This window comes from Tribolium castaneum, chromosome 7, assembly GCF_031307605.1.
Source record: "Tribolium castaneum strain GA2 chromosome 7, icTriCast1.1, whole genome shotgun sequence".
Classification (NCBI taxonomy): domain Eukaryota; kingdom Metazoa; phylum Arthropoda; class Insecta; order Coleoptera; family Tenebrionidae; genus Tribolium; species Tribolium castaneum.
The window spans coordinates 323,263-348,622 of record NC_087400.1 but is presented as its reverse complement, the minus strand read 5'-3'; the positions used below and the strand labels follow the sequence as shown (position 1 = coordinate 348,622).

The 25,360-nt window shown below is 35.0% G+C and overlaps 3 protein-coding genes and 1 long non-coding RNA gene across 4 annotated transcripts; 2 read left to right on the top strand and 2 right to left on the bottom strand.

Moving 5' to 3' along the window:
• Positions 1-3,806: 3,806 nt before the first annotated feature.
• Positions 3,807-9,049, bottom strand: LOC103314848 (uncharacterized). The gene is made up of 3 exons (XR_010334824.1): positions 8,103-9,049; positions 3,919-3,989; positions 3,807-3,872 (listed from the first exon to the last, which is right to left on the bottom strand). It is a non-coding gene; the product is annotated as an uncharacterized LOC103314848 (long non-coding RNA).
• Positions 9,050-10,089: 1,040 nt separating this feature from the next.
• Vps16A (Vacuolar protein sorting 16A) lies at positions 10,090-16,960 on the top strand. Its single transcript, XM_008201882.3, has 10 exons — positions 10,090-10,271; positions 10,326-10,515; positions 10,562-10,838; positions 10,886-11,007; positions 11,055-11,486; positions 13,193-13,318; positions 13,372-13,499; positions 13,566-14,157; positions 16,269-16,720; positions 16,770-16,960. Exons 1-10 carry the CDS (start codon positions 10,213-10,215, stop codon positions 16,909-16,911), a joined length of 2,520 nt encoding a protein of 839 aa, XP_008200104.2. The 5' UTR covers positions 10,090-10,212; the 3' UTR covers positions 16,912-16,960.
• LOC659212 (uncharacterized) lies at positions 16,873-22,457 on the top strand. Its single transcript, XM_064357983.1, has 10 exons — positions 16,873-17,013; positions 17,060-17,200; positions 19,557-19,756; positions 19,803-19,946; positions 20,000-20,082; positions 20,239-20,258; positions 20,308-20,421; positions 20,507-20,709; positions 22,152-22,295; positions 22,346-22,457. Exons 1-10 carry the CDS (start codon positions 17,007-17,009, stop codon positions 22,433-22,435), a joined length of 1,146 nt encoding a protein of 381 aa, XP_064214053.1. The 5' UTR covers positions 16,873-17,006; the 3' UTR covers positions 22,436-22,457.
• Positions 22,085-25,353, bottom strand: APC4 (Anaphase Promoting Complex subunit 4). Its single transcript, XM_965609.5, has 5 exons — positions 25,136-25,353; positions 24,962-25,090; positions 24,740-24,900; positions 23,974-24,693; positions 22,085-23,518 (listed from the first exon to the last, which is right to left on the bottom strand). Exons 1-5 carry the CDS (start codon positions 25,245-25,247, stop codon positions 22,442-22,444), a joined length of 2,199 nt encoding a protein of 732 aa, XP_970702.2. The 5' UTR covers positions 25,248-25,353; the 3' UTR covers positions 22,085-22,441.
• Positions 25,354-25,360: the final 7 nt, after the last annotated feature.

Below are 25,360 nucleotides of genomic sequence, written 5' to 3'. Positions count from 1 at the left end.
CCAATTAAGTGCACATGTCGCGCGCCATTTTTTTTAATTAGGTGACGATTTTTTAGGTTGGCATTACTTTTTAAACACGTGTCCGCGCCATTTTTTTTTATTTATTTGCCAATTAAGTGCACATGTCGCGCGCCATTTTTTTTAATTAGGTGACGATTTTTTAGGTTGGCATTACTTTTTAAACACGTGTCCGCGCCATTTTTTTTTATTTATTTGCCAATTAAGTGCACATGTCGCGCGCCATTTTTTTTAATTAGGTGACGATTTTTTAGGTTGGCATTACTTTTTAAACACGTGTCCGCGCCATTTTTTTTTATTTATTTGCCAATTAAGTGCACATGTCGCGCGCCATTTTTTTTAATTAGGTGACGATTTTTTAGGTTGGCATTACTTTTTAAACACGTGTCCGCGCCATTTTTTTTTATTTATTTGCCAATTAAGTGCACATGTCGCGCGCCATTTTTTTTAATTAGGTTACGATTTTTTAGGTTGGCATTACTTTTTAAACACGTGTCCGCGCCATTTTTTTTTATTTATTTGCCAATTAAGTGCACATGTCGCGCGCCATTTTTTTTAATTAGGTTACGATTTTTTAGGTTGGCATTACTTTTTAAACACGTGTCCGCGCCATTTTTTTTTATTTATTTGCCAATTAAGTGCACATGTCGCGCGCCATTTTTTTTAATTAGGTGACGATTTTTTAGGTTGGCATTACTTTTTAAACACGTGTCCGCGCCGTTTTTTTTTTTATTTATTTACCGATCAAGTGCACATGTCGCGCGCCATTTTTTTTAATTAGGTTACGATTTTTTAGGTTGGCATTACTTTTTAAACACGTGTCCGCGCCATTTTTTTTTTATTTATTTGCCAATTAAGTGCACATGTCGCGCGCCATTTTTTTTAATTAGGTGACGATTTTTTAGGTGGGCATTACTTTTTAAACACGTGTCCGCGCCGTTTTTTTTTTATTTATTTACCGATCAAGTGCACATGTCGCGCGCCATTTTTTTTAATTAGGTTACGATTTTTTAGGTTGGCATTACTTTTTAAACACGTGTCCGCGCCATTTTTTTTTTATTTATTTGCCAATTAAGTGCACATGTCGCGCGCCATTTTTTTTAATTAGGTGACGATTTTTTAGGTGGGCATTACTTTTTAAACACGTGTCCGCGCCATTTTTTTTTTATTTATTTGCCAATTAAGTGCACATGTCGCGCGCCATTTTTTTAATTAAGTTACGATTTTTTTAGGTTGGCATTACTTTTTAAACAAGTGTCCGCGCCATTTTTTTTTTATTTATTTGCCAATTAAGTGCACATGTCGCGCGCCATTTTTTTTAATTAGGTTACGATTTTTTAGGTTGGCATTACTTTTTAAACACGTGTCCGCGCCATTTTTTTTTATTTATTTGCCAATTAAGTGCACATGTCGCGCGCCATTTTTTTTAATTAGGTGACGATTTTTTAGGTTGGCATTACTTTTTAAACACGTGTCCGCGCCATTTTTTTTTTATTTATTTGCCAATTAAGTGCACATGTCGCGCGCCATTTTTTTTAATTAGGTTACGATTTTTTAGGTTGGCATTACTTTTTAAACACGTGTCCGCGCCATTTTTTTTTATTTATTTGCCAATTAAGTGCACATGTCGCGCGCCATTTTTTTTAATTAGGTGACGATTTTTTAGGTTGGCATTACTTTTTAAACACGTGTCCGCGCCGTTTTTTTTTTATTTATTTACCGATCAAGTGCACATGTCGCGCGCCATTTTTTTTAATTAGGTTACGATTTTTTAGGTTGGCATTACTTTTTAAACACGTGTCCGCGCCATTTTTTTTTATTTATTTGCCAATTAAGTGCACATGTCGCGCGCCATTTTTTTTAATTAGGTGACGATTTTTTAGGTTGGCATTACTTTTTAAACACGTGTCCGCGCCGTTTTTTTTTTATTTATTTACCGATCAAGTGCACATGTCGCGCGCCATTTTTTTTAATTAGGTTACGATTTTTTAGGTTGGCATTACTTTTTAAACACGTGTCCGCGCCATTTTTTTTTATTTATTTGCCAATTAAGTGCACATGTCGCGCGCCATTTTTTTTAATTAGGTGACGATTTTTTAGGTTGGCATTACTTTTTAAACACGTGTCCGCGCCGTTTTTTTTTTATTTATTTACCGATCAAGTGCACATGTCGCGCGCCATTTTTTTTAATTAGGTTACGATTTTTTAGGTTGGCATTACTTTTTAAACACGTGTCCGCGCCATTTTTTTTTATTTATTTGCCAATTAAGTGCACATGTCGCGCGCCATTTTTTTTAATTAGGTGACGATTTTTTAGGTTGGCATTACTTTTTAAACACGTGTCTGCGCCGTTTTTTTTTTTATTTATTTACCGATCAAGTGCACATGTCGCGCGCCATTTTTTTTAATTAGGTTACGATTTTTTAGGTTGGCATTACTTTTTAAACACGTGTCCGCGCCATTTTTTTTTTATTTATTTGCCAATTAAGTGCACATGTCGCGCGCCATTTTTTTTAATTAGGTGACGATTTTTTAGGTGGGCATTACTTTTTAAACACGTGTCCGCGCCGTTTTTTTTTTATTTATTTACCGATCAAGTGCACATGTCGCGCGCCATTTTTTTTAATTAGGTTACGATTTTTTAGGTTGGCATTACTTTTTAAACACGTGTCCGCGCCATTTTTTTTTTATTTATTTGCCAATTAAGTGCACATGTCGCGCGCCATTTTTTTAATTAAGTTACGATTTTTTTAGGTTGGCATTACTTTTTAAACAAGTGTCCGCGCCATTTTTTTTTTATTTATTTGCCAATTAAGTGCACATGTCGCGCGCCATTTTTTTTAATTAGGTTACGATTTTTTAGGTTGGCATTACTTTTTAAACACGTGTCCGCGCCATTTTTTTTTATTTATTTGCCAATTAAGTGCACATGTCGCGCGCCATTTTTTTTAATTAGGTTACGATTTTTTAGGTTGGCATTACTTTTTAAACACGTGTCCGCGCCATTTTTTTTTATTTATTTGCCAATTAAGTGCACATGTCGCGCGCCATTTTTTTTAATTAGGTGACGATTTTTTAGGTTGGCATTACTTTTTAAACACGTGTCCGCGCCGTTTTTTTTTTATTTATTTACCGATCAAGTGCACATGTCGCGCGCCATTTTTTTTAATTAGGTTACGATTTTTTAGGTTGGCATTACTTTTTAAACACGTGTCCGCGCCATTTTTTTTTTATTTATTTGCCAATTAAGTGCACATGTCGCGCGCCATTTTTTTAATTAAGTTACGATTTTATTAGGTTGGCATTACTTTTTAAACAAGTGTCCGCGCCATTTTTTTAATTTAGTTACCGGTTTAGTATGATTTTTAAGTTCGTAATGATTGACATCACGTATTCACAAACCTTTTAAATATGATTTAAAATAATTTGATTTAGCGCGATTTTTTTAAACACTTTAATTGTACATTATTTTTCCACTTACCTTTTTCTTCTATTTATTTTTTTTAGCTCAAAAATGCCTATAATTTATTGAACTTACATTTGCCCCCCAATAAAAGACACATTTCTTTAGCGTTTATTAAAAAAACATAATCAATCACACAAATATAACAACGTTTAATGATAATTATTGTCAGTTAAAAAATAATTTCTGAAGGACCAGACGAAGAACGCCTTTGAAATCCTCCGAATCCCGCAGGCCGGCTGCAACTAGTCCGTAAGGCAATCCCTAATAAATAAATATATAGTAAATGAATAAAAAGTAAGTTTAAAACTTACAACACAGACACCAGCTTTTGAGCTCTCAAAATTCATAACTCCAAGTGGAAATTGCAATGGTTAGCACATTTGACGACCTAAGACGATTATTAATTTTACGTCAGCAACTTTAGATTTACTCACTGTTTAATGCAATCTTTGCATTCGTGTTGGGCAACCCTTGAAGGTGGCAGCAAAACATGTGATAAAAATTTCTAAGAAACAAAGAAATCATTTATGATTAATATAAATAAAAATAATAAGAACTGCATTTACAATCGTCGGATAAATTTATTTATTTATAAAAAAAAATTGTAACAATTATTCATATTACACGATACCACGATTAACAGACTTAACCGAAATTTGTAAAGAATTGTAAAAGCTGCTCTTGGAGGGATTGACACTATTTGTCAATGTAGATAAAAAAAATTAGATAAAGCGTCTAAAAATTCCCCTATGAAGGTTAAAATTATGCACACACCAAAAATGGAAAAACAAATAAACCAAACCCAAAACCTCGGTTAATAAAAAAATAATATACCAAAACCCGGTTTAAAAAAGACTGAATTAAAAATTAATTCGCCAATCAATTTGATCACGTGATCAGCAGTTTGACTGCAATTGGGTTAATGTAAACCGACCTTTATTATATTATAAAAAAAAAAGTTAGAATCAATTTAAATTTACCTACCTGATAAAGGAAAGTATGTACTTATAACAAGACTCGAGCTTTACATTAAATAAAATCCGCTACCGAAATCAGCCACCAAATTCATTAAATTAACAAAAAATATTGACAAAAAATCGCTTAAAGTGGAAATAAATGAGAAAGCAATTGCTGACTGTGATTATGTGACACCGTTAAAAAAAACAAAGAGAAAAAATTATAAACGCGCATTACCCATAAAATATTCTATTCTCAGTCCAAATAATTTTTGCTGGTGCCATAATCGGCTAAATGGGCCAGTTGGTGATTTTAAATTGACCCACAATGAAGCATCGAAAAGAAATGGTCTCGTGGCACAGTGCAGACACCACCAGGAAAAGGAAACAGTGTGATGATTATAATAAAAGACGGGAACGCCACTCTAACTCATGGCAAATGGGAGAAAAGCAGAGGCGGACGCGATGAAATTCACTGATCTAATTATGATTCTTGGGCGACCTGAACAATTCTCCTAAATAGACAGGCAATGATTAATTTCCTTTTGCGACCATTTTTTATTTTTTTTTATTTTTTTTATTTTTTATTTTTTTTATTTTTTTTTTATTTTTTTTTTATTTTTTTTACATTTTTTGTGAATTTTTTTAATGAATGCAAAGCCATCCTAGAAAATGCCTGTATTTAGTGTACAATTTTTGCTCGCAGCTTCTCCTCTACATATCTATGATATGTATATTTGCACGACAGCTAATACCGTTTATAGGTATGTGTCTATCGAGGAGCATCAGCACGACTAACACACTCAAATTAATGAGATCGAGTCTTTATTCGATTTTACTACGAGCTTAGTACACCAGTGATACATTAACAAATCTAGGGGTTTGCTATATTTTTTTTTTTTTTGATCAATTTTGGTAAAATTTAGTCATAGGAAAATAATCAGTGCCCACTTATTCAAGAGAATCATACTCGCCCACTTTTAAGAAATCATAATTAGATCAGTCAATTCCATCGAATCCAATTTTTTTTTTATTTCCTCCACTTTTCCCCCAACATGCCATGAGTTGGAGCGACGTTCACTTACGTCTTTTATTATAATCATCAGATAGTTTCCTTTTCCCAATGGTTCAGCACCATGCTACGAGAGCATTTGTTTTCGATGTGACAATGTGAATTAATTCAAAATCCCCGGTTGGCCCAGTAGGCGATGGTGACGCAAGCAAAAAATTACTTGGAGTGGGGAAAATATCTCATGAGTAAAATTGCATTCATAGCTTTTTCTTCAATGAATTGGAAACAAATTGAATGACTGCAGTAGTCAGTCAGCATCAGCGGTTACATCTATTCCCATTTGAAGCAATTATATGACGGAGAAGAAAAAGAAAGAAAAAAGAGACGACAGTGTGAAGAAGAAGAAAAGATAGAGTGAAGAATAAAGTAAATTAAAGTAAGAAAAAAAAAGACGTGTAAAAAATATAAATTTTGTTGGCTACTTTCGGTAGTGGTGAAAAAAAGTTACATCAGAACACGAATTCTGTACATACTTCCCTTTTTTATTAGAGATGTGCTTATCAATACGTATTTATACCAAACTGTAGGACGATATGAATGTTAAATTTAAAAATAAAAGACAAAGTAATTGCAGTAAATAAATTTAAATCGTTAAGCACACCTCTATTAAGATGATACTAATGTTTAAATAGCATCAAAGAGTCTCTTTAAAATAATTTATTGATACAGAACGTCTCAAAATGAGAGTGGAAATTGATAAAATTATTATCAAGCCAATGATGCTACAGAAACAGCAGCAGCCAAGCCAAAAAGATTAATTACTTTATTAGCTTTTATATATTATATAAGTTGTCATGGCAACAGATTAGTCATTTACGTCGTAATGGTGGACCGAAAGAACAAATTCTCATTCTGAAGTAAAAGAATTCGTTTTCATTTGATTTTGTTTAAATTTAAAATTAAACGGATTCACGCTTCGAATTGAATTGAAAATGAAAACAAATTATTCTTTAATGCGGATTTAAAATTTAAATCGCTTGCTGTAAACCGGCCTGTAATTGCAATTAAATTATTTCAAGTACTTGCATTAATTTAATTCAAATTCAAAATAAAAAAAAATAATTAAACCGGCCGTTAAAACGCATTCAAGTCCAAGGTTAATTTGATTCGTTTCGAAATTAATTTCGTTTTCATTTGATTTTGTTTAAATTTAAAATTAAACGGATTCGCGCTTCGAATTAAATTGAAAATGAAAACAAATTATTCTTTAATTCGGAATTAAAATTTAAATCGTTTGCTGTAAACCGGCCCTTAATTGCAATTAAATTATTTCAAGTACTTGCATTAATTTAATTTAAATTCAAAATAAAAAAATAATTAAACCGGCCGTTAAAACGCATTCAAGTCCAAAGTTAATTTGATTCGTTTCGAAATTAATTTCGTTTTTATTTGATTTTGTTTAAATTTAAAATTAAACGGATTCGCGCTTCGAATTAAATTGAAAATGAAAACAAATTATTCTTAAATTCGAATTTAAAATTTAAATCGTTGCTGTAAACCGGTTTTTAGTTAGGCAATCAACTGAATCGTAAAACGTGAAACGAAACGAATTAAAATAATTCCGAATTAAATTTAAATCGCTTGCTGTAAACCGGCCCTTGATTGCAATCAAATTATTTCAAGTACTTGCATAAATTTAATTTAAATTCAAAATAAAAAAAAAAATATTAAACCGGACGTTAAAACGCATTCAAGTCCAAGGTTAATTTGATTCGTTTCGAAATTAATTTCGTTTTCATTTGAATTTATTTAAATTTAAAATTAAACTGATTCGCGCTTCGAATTAAATTGAAAATGAAAACAAATTATTCTTTAATTCGGAATTAAAATTTAAATCGTTTGCTGTAAACCGGCCATTAATTACGCAATCAACTGAATCGTAAAATGTGAAACGAAACGAATTAAAATAATTCTGAATAAAATTTAAATCGCTTGCTGTAAACCTGCCCTTAATTGCAATCAAATTATTTCGAGTACTTGCATTAATTTGATTTAAATTCAAAATTAAAAAAAATAAATTAATTAAAGCGGCCGTTAAAACGCATTCAAGTCCAAGGTTAATTTGTCTCGTTTTCAAAATAAATGTTCGTTTTCATTTGAATTTATTTAAATTTAAAATTAAACTGATTCGCGCTTCGAATTAAATTGAAAATGAAAACAAATTATTCTTTAATTCGGAATTAAAATTTAAATCGTTTGCTGTAAACCGGCCTTTAATTACGCAATCAACTGAATCGTAAAACGTGAAACGAAACGAATTAAAATAATTCTGAATTAAATTTAAATCGCTTGCTGTAAACCGGCCCTTAATTGCAATCAAATTATTTCGAGTACTTGAATAAATTATTTAAATTCTAAACAAAAATTTGAAATATAAATAAAACCTGCCGTTAGATTGCATTCACGTTCAATGTTAATTTGTCTCGTTTTCATTTGAAATTTGATTGCAATTAAATTATTCCGAATACTTGAATAAGTTTGATTTACGTTCAAAATTAAAATTTAACAAATGAATTAAACCGGCCGCTAGATTATCTCGTTTCAAAATTAAAGTTTAATTCGCGTCCCAATTTAATAAAAGTGTACTTGCGGTTAAATCGTCCCTTGTACAAAATATCCTTAAAATTTCGCAGCACAACACAGCACAGCACAGAATCACTTTAATTAATTCGTGTCGCGGTCGCGGTTTAATAATTTATTTAATAATTTAACGAACAAGACGCACGCACAGACACACGTCCGACCGCTCCGGCCGCCGCCCGAAAACTGCCGCTCTCACGCAACAGTTGACGTACTTGTCAAAAAAAGTACACGTGTTTGGACAAATTTGCACCGTTTACAGGGAGCCTCAAAAATTTCAGCGCCCGCCACTAAATTTAAGCCACTTTAAAAATAGAAAATTAGATTTTTTTCAAACAGCGTGGACACACTGCGTGTAACAAAGGTGTTGAGAATACAAAAAATGTCCTGCAAACCACTAATTCACCCCAAAGCCAGAATTTTAATAACTTTTAGAACGCCCCCGTATTGGAAAATCAATAATCGGGTGACATTTGTGACGTTTCAGTGGAAACAAAGTGTGCCAACGTTGAAACACTTTATATGAGGGCGCCCCAAAAATTATTGTGCCCGCCAATAAATTTAATCCAATTTAAAAATCGAAAATTAATTTTTTTTTGCAAACAGCCCTCTAACACGTGGACGCACTGAGTGTTGACACTTGAAAAATTGTCCCGCAAGCCACTTGTTCACCTCAAAGTTAAGATTTCAATCATTTTTAAAACTGCCCCCGTATTTATGGTTTGAGAAAATCAATAATTTGGTAACTTTTGTGACGTATTTAGTGGAAATCAAGCGCGCCAACACTAAACCATTGTATACGAGGGTGGTTTAAAATTATATACGAGGGTCGGTTATTGTATATTTAGATAAAACTTACCAGTTGTGTGAAAATTAATTTGTCAATTTGTAAATAAACATATTTGTCACCTTTTTAACAATTTTGGACAAGTTTAAAGCTTGGACTTTTTGTGAACTTTTAACAACTTTAGTGGGTTGTTAAGACATATAGAAGTCCATAAAAATTTGCTGGAGTGAGTTTAAAAAAAAATTTTTTTTTCATCAAAATTTGAGCAAAAAAATTGAAAATTTTAAATCTCGTGAAAAGTTGGTATAATACAGAAAATGAGCCGCTGAATTCAATGGAACAAACCGCATTGCTCTACGACTTTTAGTTTTCGAGTTATAAATTTTTTTAATAAATAAAATTTGTCACTATGACAAATGGCTACCCTAAATTTAGGCAAAAATTTTTAAATTTTTAATTCTTGTGAAAAATTGATATATCATGTAAAATGAGCCGTAGAATTCAATCGAACAAACCGCATTGCTCTACGACTTTTAGGTTTTTTTTTATGAATTTTTTTAATGAAAAACTTTGATCGCCTCTGTAGCCGGAACCGTTGCCCGCAGCGGCTCCGGGTTTAGACGAAAAAATAGATAAAAACAAGCGCTATCAGACGGATTTTTGTTCGATGCTCTAAGTCTTACAGTTTCCGAGACAAACGCAAAAAAAGGTTTTTTCATTTTCACTTTTTTTCAACTTTTGACTGCCGATTACGGCCAAACTAAAAGAGCTAGGAGAAAACTCCATTTTTCATCGTAAAGAGCACATCAAAATCTATAAGATAGAATAGGTTTTATTTGATTTTGAGACACTTTTAAAATTGGGGGGGGGGGGAAGTTTGTTAATTTTTTTATTTGCTCAATTACGGCTAAACTATTCGAAAAAGTGGAACTATTTTGATCCATCCCTATGCAAAATGATCCGGGGAATCGATTGGCATCGAGAAAATTGCCAAATTCCCAATAGTTTTATAGTTATGAATTTTTTTAAATTTTACCAAGTTTTGCTTTTATTTGCAATTTTCTCGAAAACTATTAGTCGGAGAACAATGATATTTTTTGAAAAAGATAGATAATTTAAAGAGCTTTCCTACGATAATACACGTTATGGGGTTATCTCTAATAGTTCCGGAGTTATTGCTCGCTAAATGTTCCGGGGATTTTCGGACTGAAGCACAATCGAACGCAGAGTCAGCGTTCGTTCGGTGGCAGTGGTTCATTATTTTTTGTGATTTTCATAAATTAAACAAAGAATTCAACTTGAAATTGCTAATTGAGCTCGAAAATCTCGCGAAATGTCGGCGGCAATGCTAACCGCCGACTGGTTCCTCCTGGGCCGAGATTTATATTTTCGGTAAGTTAGAGTTTTGAGGTTAGGAGAACTGTCAAAGGGCCAATGTTTTTGCAGAAAATTCGAAATCTACACAATGGGCTGGCACCAAGACATCAATTTAGAGAATTTCATTGCGTCGTCGGCCCCTTACGGGGGCCCCATCGCGATCCGCCGCGACGAACAGAAATTCATCAAAGTGCAAGGAAGTGGCCAACCCATCATTTCCATTTTCTCGGGATCGGGCAGGCAAATCACTTCGTTTAAAGTACGAATTGTTTTACCAAACTAATAGTAAATTTAACTACTCGTAGTGGACCAAACGGCCCATCGTGTGCATGGGCTGGTCAAACGACGAGAAATTGATTTGTATTCAAGAGGATGGTGTCGTAGTTTTACACGACATGTTTGGGAAGTATTTACACACGTTTGTAATCAGCCAAAAAATCCAAGATGTGAAAATCGTTGACGCGAAAATTTTTACAAGTCCGCAAAACCGGACCGGAATTGCTGTCATGACGTCAAATTTTAAAATCTTCCTCATTAACAACATACAAGAGCCCAAAACTAGACAACTGTCGGAGCTAATAAGTACGTAGCAGTGTTGCCAACTTAATAAAACTCAATAAAAAATTTAGAATCAAATCTGCACCCCACAAGTTGGGTCGTCATCTCTGAAGACCCCCACACCGAGGTCCTGATCGCTCGCGAGAAGGAACTCTTCCGTTTGAAACAAGATGAGCACCACACCAGTCTCATGGTGACCTTACCACCAATTTAACAAAACAATAACAGTAAAAATTCCAGCTGGAACCTGATATTTCCAACAAATATTCATCGATTTTGGAAATGGCAGTTTCGTTTAACGCGCGTCACGTGGCCCTTTTTACCGATTCGGGTTACTTGTGGTTGGGGTCGTCAAATTTGCGCACTAAATACTGCGAAATTGATACCAACATAATCCACAAACCCAAACAACTGGTCTGGTGTGGGAACGAATCGGTTGTTGCGTATTGGGAGAGGGACAATTCGCTTTTAATTGTTGGTAAACATGGGCAGAAAATGATGTACACTTATGATAGTTCGGTCCATTTGAGTCCCGAAATTGACGGCGTGAGAATTATATCAAACACACAACACGAATTATTGCAAAAAGTGCCCGATGTTGTGCAGAAAATTTTCAGGATTAACAGCACCGATCTGGGGAGTTTTCTACTAGAAGCGTCGAAACACTATCAGGTCATTAGTTTGCTAAACCTGTTCAGAAAATCGGCAAAAGGGCAAAACATTGAATGGATTTTTTTGTATTTCTCGTTTGCTTTTTGATATTTATCACAAAATTGGACCGAAAATGAATTTATTTTGGCATTTTTTAGAGCGTTTTAGAACATTTTTCAGCCAATTGTTAATTATTTTGTGTCAAAAAAGCGAAAAAACATCAAATCAAAATTTGGTGACTGCATTTTTTTCCATTTTTTTTCGAAAATTTTTGCCTTTTCCAAGGATCTAAGAATTAAATTTAAAAAAGTGACCGTCTTTCGTTTTCTAAGCGGGATCTAAGTACGAAAATAAATTTATTTTGGCATTTTTTAGAGCGTTTTAGAACATTTTTCAGCCAATTGTTAATTATTTTGTGTCAAAAAAGCGAAAAAACATCAAATCAAAATTTGGTGACTGCATTTTTTTCCATTTTTTTTTCGAAATTTTTTGCCTTTTCCAAGGCTCTAAGAATTAAATTTAAAAAAGTGACTGTTTTTCGTTTTCTAAGCCGGATCTAACTACGAAAATGAATTTATTTTGGCATTTTTTAGAGTGTTTTAGGACATTTTTCAGACAATTATTAATTATTTTGTGTCAAAAAAACGAAAAAACATCAAATGAAAATTTGGTGACTGCATTTTTTTCCATTTTTTTTTTCGAAATTTTTTGCCTTTTCCACGGATCTAAGAATTAAATTTAAAAAAGTGACTGTCTTTCGTTTTCTAATCCGGATCTAAGTACGAAAATGAATTTATTTTGGCATTTTTTAGAGCGTTTTAGGACATTTTTCAGACAATTATTAATTATTTTGTGTCAAAAAAGCGAAAAAACATTAAATCAAAATTTGGTGACTGCATTTTTTTCCATTTTTTTTCGAAATTTTTTGCCTTTTCCAAGGATCTAAGAATTAAATTTAAAAAAGTGACTGTCTTTCGTTTTCTAAGCCGGATCTAACTACGAAAATGAATTTATTTTGGCATTTTTTAGAGCGTTTTAGGACATTTTTCAGACAATTATTAATTATTTTGTGTCAAAAAAGCGAAAAAACATTAAATCAAAATTTGGTGACTGCATTTTTTTCCATTTTTTTTTTCGAAATTTTTTGCCTTTTCCAAGGATCTAAGAATTAAATTTAAAAAAGTGACTGTCTTTCGTTTTCTAATCCGGATCTAAGTACGAAAATGAATTTATTTTGGCATTTTTTAGAGCGTTTTAGGACATTTTTCAGACAATTATTAATTATTTTGTGTCAAAAAAGCGAAAAAACATTAAATCAAAATTTGGTGACTGCATTTTTTTCCATTTTTTTTTCGAAATTTTTTGCCTTTTCCACGGATCTAAGAATTAAATTTAAAAAAGTGACTGTCTTTCGTTTTCTAATCCGGATCTAAGTACGAAAATGAATTTATTTTGGCATTTTTTAGAGCGTTTTAGGACATTTTTCAGCCAATTGTTAATTATTTTGTGTCAAAAAAGTGAAAAAATATCAAATCAAAATTTGGTGACTGCATTTTTTTCCAATTTTTTTTCGAAATTTTTTGCCTTTTTCAAGGATCTAAGTGGTTTATCACTTTTTTCAGCCAAAATTCAGTTAAAATGTTATTTTAAATGGACCAAAAAAATGTCGTTTTTTTGTATTTATTTAATTAAAGTTTAGATTAAATTTTTTTGGCTTATTATTGCAGAAACGGAGCCACCGCGCAAACGAATACATTTGTCTGGTGAAACAGGACTTGGCAAAAGCTGTGGATCAATGTATCAACGCTGTGGGCTACGAATTTGATCCAGAAGTCCAAAAAATGTTGATCAGGGTTTGATTTTGATCAAATTTCGTTAAAAAAAAATAACGCCTACTAAATTCCAGGCCGCACAATTCGGCAAATGCTTCATTGCATACATGAATTCCGACAAATATGTGAACATAATCCGCCTCCTGCGTGTTTTGAATGCTGTCAGAGACCCCAAAATTGGCATCCCGCTCACATTCACACAGTATCCTTTCATTGCCCCACTTGTGTGTTTTTACCGTTGCAATTATAGTTTTTCTTAATAAGTTAGATTGCAATTTTTGGGCCAGAAAGTCCTCCTCGACCGCCTGATCACACGCAAGGAGTATTTTCTCGCGCTCCAAATCGCCAAGTATTTGAAAATGCCGGAGGAAGAGGGCACCAGTCACATTCTGGTCCATTGGGCCAAGTACAAAGTGGGCCAATCACACCTCGAGGAGGAAACAGTGGCCCGGGAAATAGCCGAAAAGTTGGGGAACACACCGGGAATTTCGTACAGTGAAATTGCCAGCACTGCTTCACAATTCGGGCGCAAAAAACTCGCCATCAAGCTACTAGATTATGAGTCCAAAGCGAGCGAACAAGTGAAATTGTTACTAGAATTGACCGAAAACACGCCAGCTTTGGTCAAGGCGATCGAGAGTGGCGACACTGACTTGGTCTACATGGTTATACTGAAGTTGCGCGAAAAAATGGCACTTGGCGATTTTAAAATGACCATTCGGAGCTTCCCCGTAGCACAGTCGCTTTATATCAAATATTGCAAAGAACACAACACGCAAGCTTTGAACGAGATTTATATACAGGAGGATGATTTTAGTGCGCAAGCGCAGACTTTCATCATGGAAAGTCTCGACGACAAGGTAACGTAACGAAAATATCAATTTTTGTTTATAAAAAATAAAAAAGATGGCTTTGGTTTTGACTACGGATATCTAAAACTAAGGATATGAAACGACGTACAAATAAAATGTCCCCGTCCTTGATAGTTCCGTTAATGTCGCCAGAGGCGCACTTGTTCCATTACCGTCTGTTTTCAGAACAATAAATTTATAAAAATTGTTGTAATTAAATAACGGTTAGCACAAGGCGAATAAAAAAACACAGGCAGATAGAGCATCAAATTCTCAATAATCGGAGATAAAAATAGTGCAAAAATTATATCTTAAACTGTAAAAAAAAATTTCAAAGTTTTACCAATTTGCACTGTGCCCCATATTTTTCAAAACGCTGCGAATACAGTTACAGATACAAGAAAAATGTTCAAAGGAAAGTTGTAGAGAATTAAATTTCCTTTAAAAAAGTCCGCGAGACCATATTCCTATCTTCAACCATTTAGGCCCCAAAGTCATTCAAAGACGCTCAACTGTCGGATTTCCTTCATTGTGTCGGTGGTCAAATATTTATTCAACAAAAAAATTCATAACTCGAAAACTAAAAGTCGTAGGGCAATGCGGTTTGTTCCATTGAATTCAGCGGCTCATTTTCTATATCATACCAACATTTAACGAGATCTAAAGTTTTAAAATTTTTTGCAAAAAATTAAGATAGGTATTTGTTATAGTGGAAAATTTTATTCAACAAAAAAATTCATAACTCGAAAACTAAAAGTCGTAGAGCAATGCGGTTTGTTCCATTGAATTCAGCGGCTCATTTTCTGTATTATACCAACTTTTCACGAGATTTAAAATTTTCAATTTTTTGCTAAAATTCCACTTACCTTCAAAAAGGTGAAAAAAATTTTTTTTTAAACTCACTCCAGTAAATTTTTATGGACTTCTACATGTCTTAACAACCCACAAAAGTTGTTAAAAGTCCACAAAAAGTCCATATGTTCGATTTTTTGATGTTTGATTTTTTCAATTTCCGTCGCAGTTTTTGTCGATTTTGGGTACCCGGAACATTTCTCGAGCAATAGCTCCGGAACTATCAGAGATAACCCCATGAAGTGTATTATCGTTGGAAAGCCCTTTTAATGATCTATCATTTGCAAAAAAGATTATTGTTGTCCGACTTATAGTTTTCGAGAAAATGCAAATAAAAGCAAAAATTAGATCATATATTCAAAAATTCATAACTAAAAAACTATTGGGAATTTGGCGCTTTTCTTGATTCCAATCGATTCCCCGGATCATTTTGCATAGGTATGAATCAAAACAGTTCCACTTTTTAGAATAGTTTAGCCGTAATTGACAAAATAAAAAGAAATTAAAAACAGTTAACAGTTAAAAAAAATCATAACTCAAAAACTATAAGTCGTAGAGCAAAACAGTTTGTTCCAGTGAATTCAGCGGCACATTTTCTATATTATACCAACTTTTCACGAGATTTAAAATTTTGAATTTTTTTGCTTAAAATACACTTACCTTCAAAGAGGTGAAAAAAAAATACGGTTGAAGATACAAAAAAAGTGTAAGGAACAAACTTGTAGAGAATTAAATTTGCTGTAAAAAAGTCCGCGACACCATATTTCCATCTTCAACAGTTTGGGTATAAATTCACTTTCCAATACTTGACCACCGGCAAATTGAAGCAAATCTGTCACTTGAGCGCCTTTAGGGCCTAAACCGTTGAAGATAAAGATACGGTCTCGCTGACTTTTTTAAAGGAAATTTAATTCTCTACAACTTTCTTCTAAACATTTTTCTTGTATCTTTAACCGTATTCGCAGCGTTTTGAAAAAAACGAGACGAAGCGCAAATTTTAAATTTTAATAATTTTTTTCTCATGAAAATTTTAGTCGTCAGTTTTTGTCAGTCTGTTGAGAATGCAAAGCTCAACATTTCTGCATTTTTTCCACGTAATTAGTGAACTGGTTGAATTTAAATTAATTTAAAACGATTTGACCCGAGACGGTATAACGCTCGAAGCGCCCTCATTGTTACACTGCCGTACTACATCTTCGGGTGCGATTTTGTATCTCGTTTCGTCTCCTAAGTTATAGTCCGTAGTTTTTTGAATTTTTTCATTCCAGAAGTCGCACATGCGCGACTCTTTGCTAACTTCGGCCGCCGAAGCGTATCGAAAAGGGCGAAAGGACCTAAACGCCTCCCTCTGTGACGATTATTTGAAATTATCGCGCTTCCAGCGGCAACTTGATGAAAAAAGCGGCCACCAAAAATACACCGGAAAGTCTGTTCACGAAACGTGTTTGTTGCTCCTTAAGAGTAACGAAGTGAAATTGGCGGAAAAGTTCCGCAACGATTACAAAATCCCCGATAAGAGGTTCTGGTGGTTGAGAATTCAAAGTTTGGCCCATCTGGAGGACTGGACCGAGTTGGAAAAATTCTCAAAGGCGAAAAAATCGCCCATTGGTTACGCGCCGTTCGTTGATATTTGTCTCGAGAAAAATAACCGACACGAAGCTTTGAAGTATTTGCCGAGAGTTGGCGACGATTTGAAAGTGAAATACTACATCAAGGCGGAGTAAGAGTGCGAGTTGGCTTAGGTTGGTGATAAATAAATTTCCCTACAGGTGTTTGGAGGACGCGGCCAAGATAGCGTTCGAGCAGAAGGACATCCAGAGCCTGCTTTATGTCCAAACCAAGTGTCCCTCCAACTCGAGTTTATCGGAGAAAGTGAATTCGTTCATTATGCAGTTAGATAATAGGAAATAATTGTGATATAAACACTTAGATAAATAATAAATCGACAACTTGAGTCTCATTTTTTTGATTAGATAAATCAACCTTGTTCAGAGTTTACGTTCACAATGGCTGGTAAGTTTTTCCTACAATTTTGTGTTTTTGGCAACGATTTTTCTAGAGTTGCCTAAATCGGCAAAAAATGAAGAACGCCTCCGTACGCATCCTTACCGAAGACCATTTCCCATTACATTACCTCCTGAATCCTCCCCCCATTGTGCTTTTCGACCCATACATCCGTTAAATGACGGTGTCAGAAAAGGTAAGTGGACAAGTCGCAAAAATCAACAAATTTGCACGTTGTTTAATGCATTTGTTTTACTGTTAGTCACCCAAGATAAGATTAAAATCAACCAAAAATGTTGCGCAAATTATTGTACACATATGTACTTTGATAAATTGTAGTAAATTACCACTTGAGAACGCCTATTTTGATTCATAGTTTGCCAAACCCACGTGAACAGCGGGTGCAAATTTATTTTTTTGGGATTATTCTCGAATTCAAGACAACATAAATAAGAAAATATATAGTGTCCCTAAAAAGTCTGGATACAGTTACGAGTAAATATTTTCAGGACGGTTCCACAGACAGTGTTTAATTTTCTATCGTCATTTGTTTTGAAAATACAAGGGTAACTTGATTTTTTTAATGGCAAGAAGGGTCAGTGATGTAACATATGGTCACCTTTATTTTTATTAAAAGGTAAAAAAATAAATATTCAAAAATTTAATTCTGTTAACTTTTTAATATTTTTTTTTTTGTTTTCTAATTTACGTCTAAACTATTCTAAAAAGTGGAACTATTTTGATTCATGCCTATGCAAAATGATCCGGGGAATCGATTGGCATCGAGAAAATTGCCAAATTCCCAATAGTTTTTTAGTTATGAATTTTTTAAAATTTTCCCAATTTTTGCATTTATCAGCAATTTGCTCGAAAACTATTAGTCGGAGAACAATAATTTTTTTAATTTAAAGAGCTTTCCAACGATAATACACTTTATGGGGTTATCTCTAATAGTTCCGGAGCTATTGCTCGAGAAATGTTCCGGGTACCCAAAATCGACAAAATTTGCGAGGAAAATTGAAAAATCAAACATCAAAAAATCGAACATATGGACTTTTTGTGGACTTTTAACAACATTTGTGGGTTGTTAAGACATGTAGAAGTCCATAAAAATTTACTGGAGTGAGTTTAAAAAAAATTTTTTTCACCTCTTTGAAGGTGAAATTTTAGCAAAAAATTGAAAATTTTAAATCTCGTGAAAAGTTGGTATAATACAGAAAATGAGCCGCTGAATTCAATGGAACAAACCGCATTGCTCTACGACTTTTAGTTTTCGAGTTATGAATTTTTTTAATGAATAAAATTTGTCACTATGACAAATGGCAACCCTAAATTTAGGCAAAAATTTTTAAATTTTTAATTCTTGTGAAAAATTGATATATTATGTAAAATGAGCCGTAGAATTCAACCGAACAAACCGCATTGCTCTACGACTTTTAGTTTTTTTTTTATGAATTTTTTTAGTGAAAAACTTTGATCGCCTCTGTAGCCGGAACCGTTGCCCGGAGCGGCTCCGGGTTTGGTCGAAAAAATAGCTAAAATTAAGCGCTATCAGATATTTTTTTGTTTGTTGCTCTAAGTCTTACAGTTTCCGAGAAAAACGCAAAAAAGGTTTCCATTTTCACTTTTTTTCAATTTTCAACCGCCAATTACGGCGAAACTATTAGAGTTATCGAGAAACGGAAAAATGGAGGACAACCGGAATAAAAAACTCTACAAAATGGCATAGGACTCAAGGCTATATCTCGCAAAAAATTTTTCAATTTTCAAACGCCGATTACGGCCAAACTAAAAGAGTTAGGAAAAAACGCTTTTTTAGATCGGAAAGAGCACATCAAAATCTATAAGATAGAATCGGTTTTATTTGATTTAGAGACACTTTAAAAATTGACCGATTTTAAGGGGGGGGTGTTAACTTTTTTTTATTTTTTTTATTTTCTTTCTTTATTTGACAAATGGCTACCCTAAATTTAGGCAAAAATTTTTAAATTTGTAATTCTTGTGAAAAATTTATATATTATGTAAAATGAGCCGTAGAATTCAACCGAACAAACCGCATTGCTCTACGACTTTTAGTTTTCGAGTAATGAATTTTTTTGTTGAATAAATATTTGACCACCGGCAAAATGAAGGAAATCCGACACTTGAGCGTCTTTGAATGTCTTTGGGGCCTAAATGGTTGAAGATAAGGATATGGTCTCGGGGACTTTATTAAAGGAAATTTAATTCTCTACAACTTTCCTCTGAACATTTTTCTTGTATCTGTAACTGTATTCGCAGCGTTTTGAAAAATATGGGGCAGAGTGCAAATTGGTAAAACTTTGAAATTTTTTTAAATATAGTTTAAGTCATGATTTTTACACTATTTTTATCTCCGATTATTGAGAATTTGATGCTCTATCTGCGTGTATTTTTTTATTCGCCTTGTGCTAACCGTTATTTAATTACAATTTTTATAATTTATTGCTCTAAAATAGAATCAAGTCAGCCTTGGAGGCAGAAATTTGATAAACATCTGAAACGACGGAATTCATATAATAAAATTTCCCTAGCCTACTATTGGGTGGACACTTTCACAAACGGGGGAGTCCCCTCGACAGCTTTGTGGGGCGGTGAAGACATCGACGGCCACCAAATTTACGTGGGCAGAGCCTACTTCAAAAACGACTGGATTCCGGCAAAAGTGATTCCGGGCCGAAGAAAGGCTTATGTGGCTTACAACGGCAAGGAATACACCGTGGACCGTTTTCAAGTATTTAAGTTGGCGACATTGTCAATTTAAATTAATTTTTTGATAGGTTTTATGCGAGCAACGTTTCGATTGGGTGAAAACCACCGAAGACAAAATCCCCGAAGGGGCAGTTGAAGGTGGGAGAACCGTCGATGGGGAACCCCTGTATATTGGCAGAGTGGAACATGAGGGCTCGCATACTGTCGGTAAAGTAGGTGTCTATTTTTGTTTACTTGGAGCAAAAATAAATATTTGGGTTTTTAGGTGCACCCCAGTTACAAATGTTGTTTGATTCCGTTTGATGGGAAAGAGTTGAGATTTACGGAGTACGAGATTTTGATACTGCGGCCTTAATTGTGTGTTTGCACCTCGTATTATTTGTTTTATAAGTAAATAAAAACCTTCTAGACTTCAAGAGTTTGTTGTTCTTTTAGCTCTAACAAATCTCGTGATATTTATTAATGATAAGATAATGAGATTTATTAGCGTTCTGCGAACTGGTAACAGTTTAACACAATGGAAGGTGAGTACCGTTTTTCTGATTTTCCTTGTTTTCGGAAAATGGGTTGTAGGAGGCTATGGTTTTAGACCGGAATTTTCCCTTTCCGCACCCTTTAATTACCCTCAATATCCCCCGAATCAAAATTTTTACCCTCAATCTCAAAATACCAGTTTTCATAATCAAGGTAAGGACCAGTTTGGGGGGTTTACCGGACTTTATTACCAAGACGGAGCAATAAATATAACACTTACTATGAAATTCACTTCCAGCGTTTCGTTGGGTTGACAGTTCCATCGCCTATGGGTCAGTGCCACCGACGGCCCTCCAAGGGGGCATGGATGGGGATGGGCATCCCATTTACGTTGGTAGAGCCTACCATGAAGGTGACTTGATCCCTGCCAAAGTGATTCCCGGCAAAAACGCCGCCTATGTCTCTCACAACGGACAGGAACACCTCGTTGAAAATTTCCAAGTAATATACTGGGTGTTTCTATTTGATATTTATCCCCTTGTAACTTTTTTTTAAAGTAAAACAAGCATTTTTATCCGCAAAAGTGACAAATATTGTGACTAAATGTCACAGGCAACAGTTCTATTTTTCGGCCATTATATGCATATGCATATTCTTGAGATTTTTTTTTCGAACATATGGACTTTTTTTGGACTTTTAACAACTCCAGAGGGATGTAAAGGCATAGAAAAGTCCATAAAACTATGCTAGAATGGGTTTGTAAAAAAAATATTTTTTTCACGTTTTTGGAAGAAAGTGTATTATTATTACTCAGAAAATTTTAGCAAAAATTCTCATTCACGGCTAAACTATTCCAGAAAGTGGAACTATTTTGTTCCATACCTATACAAAATGATCCGGGGAATCGATTGGCATCGAGAAAATTGCCAAATTCCCAATAGTTTTTTAGTTATGAATTTTTTAAAATTTTACTAATTTTTGCATTTATCTCCAATTTGCTCGAAAACTATTAGTCGGAGAACAATAATTTTTTTTGAAAAAAATAGATAATATAAAGAGCTTTCCAACGATAATACACTTCGTAGGGTTATCTCTAAAAGTTCCGGAGCTATTGCTTGACAAAAGTTCCGGGTACCGAAAATCGACAAAATTTGCGACGAAAATTGAAAAAATCAAACATCAAAAAATCGAACATATGGACTTTTTGTGGACTTTTAACAACTTTTGTGGGTTGTTAAGACATGTAAAAGTCCATAAAAATTTACTGGAGTGAGTTTAAAAAAAATTTTTTTTCACCACTTTGAAGGTAATTTTAGCAAAAAAATTGAAAATTTTAGATCTCGTGAAAAGTTGGTATAATACAGAAAATGAGCCGCTGAATTCAATGGAACAAACCGCATTGCTCCTCGACTTTTAGTTTTCGAGTTATGAATTTTTTAATAAATAACCCGGCGCATCCACCAATTTTAAAATTAAAATATATATTTTTTTAAATTTCTCGAGTAAGCTAGTGTTGTGAAAAGGCTAGTATTCTAAGCAATTTAAGCAGCAGAATTCACTGCAACAAACGGTTTTGCTCTACGACTTTTAGTTTTCGAGTTATAAATTTTTTGGTTGAATAAAATTTTCCACTATAAGAAACAACTATCTTAATTTTTAGCAAAAAATTTTAAAACTTTAGATCTCGTTAAACGTTGGTATAATTCAGAAAATGAGCCGCTGAGTTCATTGGAACAAACCGTTTTGCTCTACGACATTTAGTTTTTGAGCTATGAATTTTTTTTGTTGAATATGGGAAAATAAAGCCCTTTTATATTTTGTTTTATAATCTCGTTATTTAATTTTTTGTATCTGTACAAAAACTAAAAGAAAACAATTTTTCTTCCACCTTGCAAGGTTAATTAATAAGGAAAACGAATTTATTTATTTTTTAAAATTTTCAGGTTTTATGTAAACAATACTTCGAGTGGGTACAATCGCACGCCGGCCACTTGCCACCAGGGGCGGTCCAAGGGGGGCACACCAGCGAAGGGGAGCCCCTTTACATAGGCCGCGCCTACCACGAAGGCTCCCAAACAATTGGCAAAGTACTTAACTCACCCTTATAAATTTTAACCCTTGATCATTTATTTTCCAGATACACCCCAGCCATGGTGTCTGCTACATAGCATACGGCGGCGAAGAAATCGCTTGTCCCGAATACGAAACTTTAGTCCTTAGAATGTAAATAAAGTCATTCTTGTACCCCACTATTGTTCATCTCCGCATCTTCCTCCTCCTCTTCCTCCCCCTCCATTTCATACAAGCGCACCTTCCTCCGATTTTCCGCCAATACGATACCGACACGTCGACTCCCCGACACTGCAAACTCCGCCCCCACCATCCCCTCCACACACTTAAACAGCTTCGGAACCAAACACGAACCGTTCAAACTAACCACGTTAACCGCACCACTAAAAACACGATCTGTCTCCCCCCCATCCACAAACTTGTCCAAAACGCCACCTATCGGTATCTGACTTAAAACTGTAGCTTTAGAAACGGTGTTTTCTTGCAATAAAACCGACAATACTGCACTCGAATATAGTTTAATATCGATCACGTGATAATTATCCTCGGAATTGTCACGGGGGAAGTACAGACGCGCACACTTTATGAAACAATTGCCATCGTCTAGATACACCTGCAGGCCTAGAACGGTCTCAGGCGGCTGCAAGTAACAAAAAAGAATCGATTCTTTGTTTAAGTTGACTTGGGACGTCCGTAACGAATCGCCGCAAAATTGGAAACAATTGAAGTCATTCAAATGACTGAACTGCCTACTAATTTGCTCTCTAGGTGTCGCGAAAATCGCATCGACGCTTTGCTTCAAATGCTTGTACTGTTGTATCAGCGACATCTCTTTGAAGTGCCTCAAAATGGAACTATTTTTTTCGATGCATTGGTTCTGGGCCAAAAAATCAGTCCATTCGTTCCCGGACATGTCTGGTTGGATCGTCAAATTGCCATCGCTTAAATATTGCCCCAACCGCTCCATAATGAACCCCTTTTGTTTGTTATTCCGACTGATGTGGTCAAAGTTTTGCAAAAATTCGGTGATGTAAGCCAGGTCTTGCTGAGTCATTTTGGGGATTTCGTTCGGTATTGGCTCATCCAGAACGTGCATTATTGCCGTGTAGAGCCAGCGGAAGAAGGCCTTGTAATTGATGATGGAGTGATTGATGATTTGCTGCATTTCGCTGCCTTTGATCAAGAAGGCGCCGTTCGAGGAAATGGCGCCGGTAATGGCGGCCGCGTCCAAACCCAAAACCTACAATCACCCAATCACCATTTTTTACACTAATAACTTCTTTTCAATTGAAACGCGTCCTAAACGTGGGAGCGAAAAGCCGAAAAAGGCGTTTTAAAGCCGTCAGGGGTTTCCCCGAATATTTTGGACTTTTTTCACGTAGTATTTGCTCGATTTTAAACTAAATATTTATTTATTTTGCCAGATAGTATTTTGTTCGTTTAAAAAATCAGACACTATATTCGTTTCAAAGCAAACCTGATTGATATTTGTTTGTTTCACTCAATGTAGCTTGTTGCGTAAAATTTCGTCTAAAATACGCCTGTTTTTTAACTATTTCTCAGACTTTGAAATTATCGAACTAAATGTGATTTTTCCATTTTTGTGCATTTTTGATGGTTTTTCTTGCCAAGTTCACACAAAATTAAATTTTAATTTTTTTGTTGAGTTGGCAGCCACCACACACTTGTACCAACCTTATAGCGGTGTTCCAGTCTTGCCATCCCCCTCATTTCGGCCAAGTGATAGGTAACATTCTGCCCAAACTTCATCACATACTTCAGCATCAACTTCTGAATGTTGGAATAACTCATCTCAATCGTCTGCCCGAACTTCTCCAACCCTTTCTTCGTTAAATCGTGTATGAGAAAGGTCTTCATCTCATCCGAGCAAATTCCAAACGTCAGCAAATCCAAAAAATCAGCCGTGACGCCCCCTTCTGGCACCTTGCTCGCATATTTCGACAACTTGTTGTCCATCTCCAGCAAAATGCTCTCCCAGGACTCGGTGATGGTGGTAATAGTGTTGGAGAGATAGGTCACCAGTGAGGTCAATTTTATGTGTTTGAGGGCCAAAGCGAACAGTTCGTTTGTGTGCGTTTTGAAAATTTCCGAATCGAAACAAATCAATTTAACGTTGTTTTCGTTGTCTCGCACTGTGAAAAACATGCGGTTCAGGTCCTCGTTCAAATGCATGTTCTGGATGGAGCAAAGACAGTTGAGAGTTTGCTTCAAGTCAAGGGAAGCGCACGGGAAACAACCGAAAACTCGCACGTGCACGGTGCCCTCACTTGTCCCAATCAGGAGCAAATTAAAGTCGGTTTGCTCTTGCAAAATGTTGGTTTTCTGACCATCGTCGTTGTTGGGGGAATCGAACTGTTGTAGCACCGGTTCGGGCAAAAAATTACCCGATAAGTCCTACAACTGGGAAATTAAACGAGCACTAACATTCGGGTTTTTTTACAATGTGTTTCATGTACTGATTCTGTTTACTGTCTTCGTCAACTGAAGGCAGTTTCCCTTTAACAGTCCGGTCTTGCAACCAATTGAGACATGAAACTTCGCCCTTGATGTCAATAGTGTGCAACACCGACTTATTCTCGACCTTCACAAGCAGTATTTGGCCTGAAATTGCACAAAACAATGGATTTAAATTATTTCCAATACTTTTTTTACAATATTTTACCAGAACTGTACGCAATTGCTATGATTTTGCCGTCAGGCCTCCAGGCAATACTTGTGACCTTTAACCCATCCTTGGGGGCACTGAGACTCCACGCTTTGGTCCAAGTGAGTCGATGAAGAGCCACCTCTCCTACAAAGACACCCAAAAATGCCGGTTACTGCAAATGGGGGTTACCTTTGATATTGGCAAGAGCGACAAGGTCCATACGGTCGCTCCACACCATTTGAACAATCTCACTGGCCACATTGCGCTCTTCGAGCTGTTTAATCGCCTGAACTGTGCTCATTTTCCAACAATTAGTAACAAAAAACAATTTTCAAATTGTAAGGTTACGTTTAATTCTGTCATGGGTACCAACTGTGCGTCTGGACCCGATTTGCTTTATTTAGCCAAATGTGC